This window comes from Vigna angularis (assembly GCF_016808095.1).
Source record: "Vigna angularis chloroplast DNA, complete sequence".
Classification (NCBI taxonomy): domain Eukaryota; kingdom Viridiplantae; phylum Streptophyta; class Magnoliopsida; order Fabales; family Fabaceae; genus Vigna; species Vigna angularis.
Window position 1 is genome coordinate 85,001 of NC_021091.1, and position 5,000 is coordinate 90,000.

Below are 5,000 nucleotides of genomic sequence, written 5' to 3' on the forward strand. Positions count from 1 at the left end.
AGGAAAAAAGATCTCTGAGAGTTCTTTCCTGGATCCGAAAGAGAGTACTCGGGTTCTCCCAATAACTAAAAAGTATATCATGCCTGAATTTAACTGGGGTTCGCGGTGGTGGAGGAACTGGATAGGAAAAAAGAGCGATTCTAGTTGTAAGATATCTAATGAAACCATCGCTGGAATTGAGATCTCATTCAAAGCGAAAGATATCAAATATCTGGAGTTCCTTTTTGTATATTATATGGATGATCCGATCCGTAAGGACCATGATTGGGAATTTTTTGATTGTCTTTCCCCGAGAAAGAGGCGAAACATAATCAACTTGAATTCGGGACAGCTATTCGAAATCTTAGTGAAAGACTGGATTTATTATCTCATGTTTGCTTTTCGTGAAAAAATACCAAAGGAAGTGGAGGGTTTCTTCAAACAACAAGGGACTGGGTCAATTATTCAATCAAATGATATTGAGCATGTTTCGCATCTCTTCTTGAGAAACAAGCGGGCTATTTCTTTGCAAAATTGTGCTCAATTTCATATGTGGCAATTCCGTCAAGATCTCTTCGTTAGTTGGGGGAAGAGTCCGCACGAATCGGATTTTTTGAGGAACATGTCACGAGAGAATTGGATTTGGTTAGACAATGTGTGGTTGGGAAACAAGGATCGGTTTTTTAGCAAGGTACGGAATGTATCATCAAATCTTCAATATGATTCCACGAGATCTAGTTTCATTCAAGTAACGGATTCTAGCCAATTGAAAGGATCTTCTGATCAATCCAAGGATTCTTTCGATTCCATTAGGAATGAGGATTCGAAATATCACACATTGATCAATCAAAGAGAGATTCAACAACTAAAAGAAAGATCGATTCTTTGTTGGGATCCTTCCTTTCTTCAAACGGAACGAACAGAGATAGAATCAGAGCGATTCCTTAAAATCCTTTCTGGATATTCCTCAATGTGCCGACTATTCATGGAACGTGAGAAGCAGATGAATAATCATCTGCTTCCGGAAGAAATCGAAGAATTTCTTGGGAATCCTGCAAGAGCCACTCGTTCTTTTTTCTCTGACAGATGGTCAGAACTTCATCTGGGTTCGAATCCTACTGATAGGTCTACTAGAGATCAGAAATTGTTGAAAAAAGAACAAAAGAAACATCTTGCTTTTTCCAGGCGATCGGAAAAGAAAGAAATAGTGAATTTATTCAAGATAATTATGTACTTACAAAATACCGTCTCAATTCATCCTATTTCATCCTATCGAGGATGTGATATGGTTCCAAAGGGTGAACTGGACAGTTCCAATAAGATTTCATTCTTGAACAAAAATCCATTTTGGGGTTTATTTCATCTATTCCATGACCGGAACAGGGGGAGATACACGTTACACCACGATTTTGAATCAGAAGATATATTTCAAGAAATGGCAGATCTATTCACTCTATCAATAACCGAGCCGGATCTGGTGTATCATAAGGAATTTTATTTTTCTATGGATTCCTCCGGATTGGATCAAAAACATTTCTTGAATGAGTTATTGAACTCCAGGGATGAATCGAAAAAGCACTCTTTATTGGTTCTACCTCCTCTTTTTTATGAAGAGAATGAATCTTTTTATCGAAGGATCATAAAAAAATGGGTCCAGACCTCTTGCGGAAATAATGTGGAAGATCCAAAACCTAAAATAGTTGTATTTGCTAGCAACAACATAATGGAGGCAGTCAATCAATATAGATTGATCCGAAATCTGATTCAAATCCAATATAGCACCCATGGTTACATAAGAAATGTATTGAATCGATTCAATTGCAACTTCGAATATGGAATTCAAAGGTATCAAATAGGAAATGATACTCTGAATCATCGAACTAGAATGAAATACACGATCAACCAACATTTATCAAATTTGAAAAAGAGTCAGAAGAAATGGTTCGATCCTCTTATTTTGATTTCTCGAACGGAGAGATCTATGAATTGGGATCCTAATGTATATAGATACAAATGGTCCAATGGGAGCAAGAATTTCCAGGAACATTTGGACTATTTCATTTCTGAGCAGAATAGCCGTTTTCAAGTAGTGTTCGATCGATTACATATTAATCAATATTCGATTGATTGGTCTGAGGTTATCGACAAAAAAGATTTGTCTAAGTCACTTTGTTTATTTTTGTCCAAGTTACTTCTTTTTTTGCCCAAGTTTCTTCTCTTTTTGTCTAACTCACTTCCTTCTTTTTTCTTTGTGAGTTTTGGGGGTATCCCCATTCATAGGTCCGAGATCCACATCTATGAATTGAAAGGTCCGAATGATCCACTCTGTAATCAGTTATTAGAATCAATAGGTCTTCAAATCTTTCATTTGAAAAAAAGGAAACCCTTCTTATTGGATGACCAAGATACTTCCCAAAAATCGAAATTCTTGATCAATGGAGGAACAATATCACCATTTTTGTTCAATAAGATACCAAAGTGGATGATTGACTCATTCCATACTAGAAAGAATCGCAGGAAATCTTTTGATAACACAGATTCCTATTTCTCAATGATATCCCACGATCCAGACAATTGGCTGAATCCCGTGAAACCTTTTCATAGAAGTTCATTGATATACTATTTTTATAAAGCAAATCGACTTCGATTCTTGAATAATCAATATAACTTCTGCTTCTATTGTAACAAAAGATTCCCTTTTTATGTGGAAAAGGCCCGTATCAATAATTCTGATTTTACGTATGGACAATTCCTCAAAATCTTGTTCATTCGCAAAAAAATCTTTTCTTTTTGCGATGGTCAAAAAAAACATGCTTTTTTGAAGAGAGATACTATTTCACCAATCGAGTTACAGGTATCTAACATATTGATACCTAACGATTTTCCGCAAAGTGGCGACGAAGGGTATAACTTCTACAAATCTTTCCATTTTCCAATTCGATACGATCCATTCGTTCGTGGAGCTATTTACTCGATCGCAGACATTTCTGGAACACCTCTAACAGAGGGACAAATAGTCCATTTTGAAAAAACTTATTGTCAACCTCTTTCAGATATGAATATACCTGATTCAGAAGGGAAGAACTTGTATCAGTATCTCAATTTCAATTCAAACATGGGTTGGATTCACACTCCATGTTCTGAGAAATATTTCCCATCCGAAAAAAGGAAAAAACGGAGTTCTTGTCTACAAAAATGCCTTGAGAAAGGTCAGATGTATAGAACCTTTCAACAAGATAGTGTTTTTTCAACTCTCTCAAAATGGAATCTATTCCAAACATATATACCATGGTTCCTTACCTCGACGGGGTACAAATATCTAAATTTCATATTTTTAGATATTTTTTCAGACCTATTGCCGATACTAAGTAGCAGCCAAAAATTTGTATCCATTTTTCATGATATTATGCATGGGTCAGATATATTATGGCGAATTCGTCAGATTCCATTGTGTCTTCCACAATGGAATCTGATAAGTGAGATTCCGGGTAATTGTTTCCATAATCTTCTTCTGTCCGAAGAAATGACTCATCGAAATAATGAGTTACTATTGATATCGACACATCTGAGATCGCTAAATGTTCAGGAGTTCTTCTATTCAATCCTTTTCCTTCTCCTTGTTGCTGGATATCTCGTTCGTACACATCTTCTCTTTGTTTCTCGAGTCTATAGTGAGTTACAGACAGAGTTCGAAAAGGTAAAATCTTTGATGATTCCATCATACATGATTGAGTTGCGAAAACTTCTGGATAGGTATCCTACATCTGAACTGAATTCTTTCTGGTTAAAGAATCTCTTTCTAGTTGCTCTGGAACAATTAGGAGATTCTCTAGAAGAAATACGGAGTTTTGCTTTTGGTAGCAACATGCTATGGGGTGGTGGTCCCGCTTATGGGGTCAAATCCATACGTTCTAAGAATCAATATTGGAATCTCATCGATCTCATAAGTATTATACCAAATCCCATCAATCGAATCGCTTTTTCGAGAAATACGAGACATCTAAGTCATCCAAGTAAAGCAATCTATTCCTTGATAAGAAAAATAAAAAACGTGAATGGTGATTGGATTGATGATCAAATAGAATCCTGGGTCTCGAACACTGATTCGATTGATGATAAAGAAAAAGAATTCTTGGTTCAGTTTTCTACCTTAACAACAGAAAAAAGGATTGATCAAATTCTATTGAGTCTTACTCATAGTGATCTTTTATCAAAGAATAACTCTGGTTATCAAATAAGTGAACAACCGGGAGCAATTTACTTACGATACTTAGTCGACATTCAAAAAAAGTATCTAATGATTTATGAATTCAATACATCCTGTTTAGTAGAAAGACGTATATTCCTTGCTAATTATCAGACAATTACTTATTCACAAACCTTGTGGGGGGCTAATAGTTTTCATTTCCCATCTCATGGAAAACCCTTTTCGCTCCGCTTAGCCCTACCTCCCCCTAGTAGGGGTATTTTAGTGATAGGTTCTATAGGAACTGGACGATCCTATTTGGTCAAATACTTAGCGACAAACTCCTATGTTCCTTTCATTACAGTATTTCTGAACAAGTTCCTGGATAACAAGCCTAAGGGTTTTCTTATTGATGATAGTGACGATATTGATGATAGTGACGATATTGATGATAGTGACGATATTGATGATAGTGACGATAGTGACGATATCGACCGTGACCTTGATATGGAGCTGGAGCTTCTAACTATGATGAATACGCTAACTATGGATATGATGCCAGAAATAGACCGATTTTCTATTACCTTTCACTTCGAATTAGCAAAAGCAATGTCTCCTTGCATAATATGGATTCCTAACATTCATGATCTGGATGTGAATGAGTCGAATTACTTATCCCTCGGTCTTTTAGTGAACTATCTCTCCAGGGATTGTGAAAGATGTTCCACTAGAAATATTCTTGTTATTGCTTCGACTCATATTCCCCAAAAAGTAGATCCAGCTCTAATAGCTCCGAATAAATTCAATACATGCATTAAGATACGAAGGCTTCTTA

At 36.1% G+C, this 5,000-nt stretch overlaps 1 protein-coding gene across 1 annotated transcript in view; it reads left to right on the forward strand. All coding sequences in view use genetic code 11, as the record gives it.

Moving 5' to 3' along the window:
* ycf2 (hypothetical protein RF2) overlaps positions 1–5,000 on the forward strand; it is a 6,876-nt gene that overhangs the window by 431 nt on the left and 1,445 nt on the right. The window contains exon 1 of the mRNA in view: positions 1–5,000. This exon is cut by the window's left edge and continues 431 nt beyond it; it is cut by the window's right edge and continues 1,445 nt beyond it. Within this exon, the coding sequence (YP_007889763.1) occupies positions 1–5,000 (5,000 nt within the window).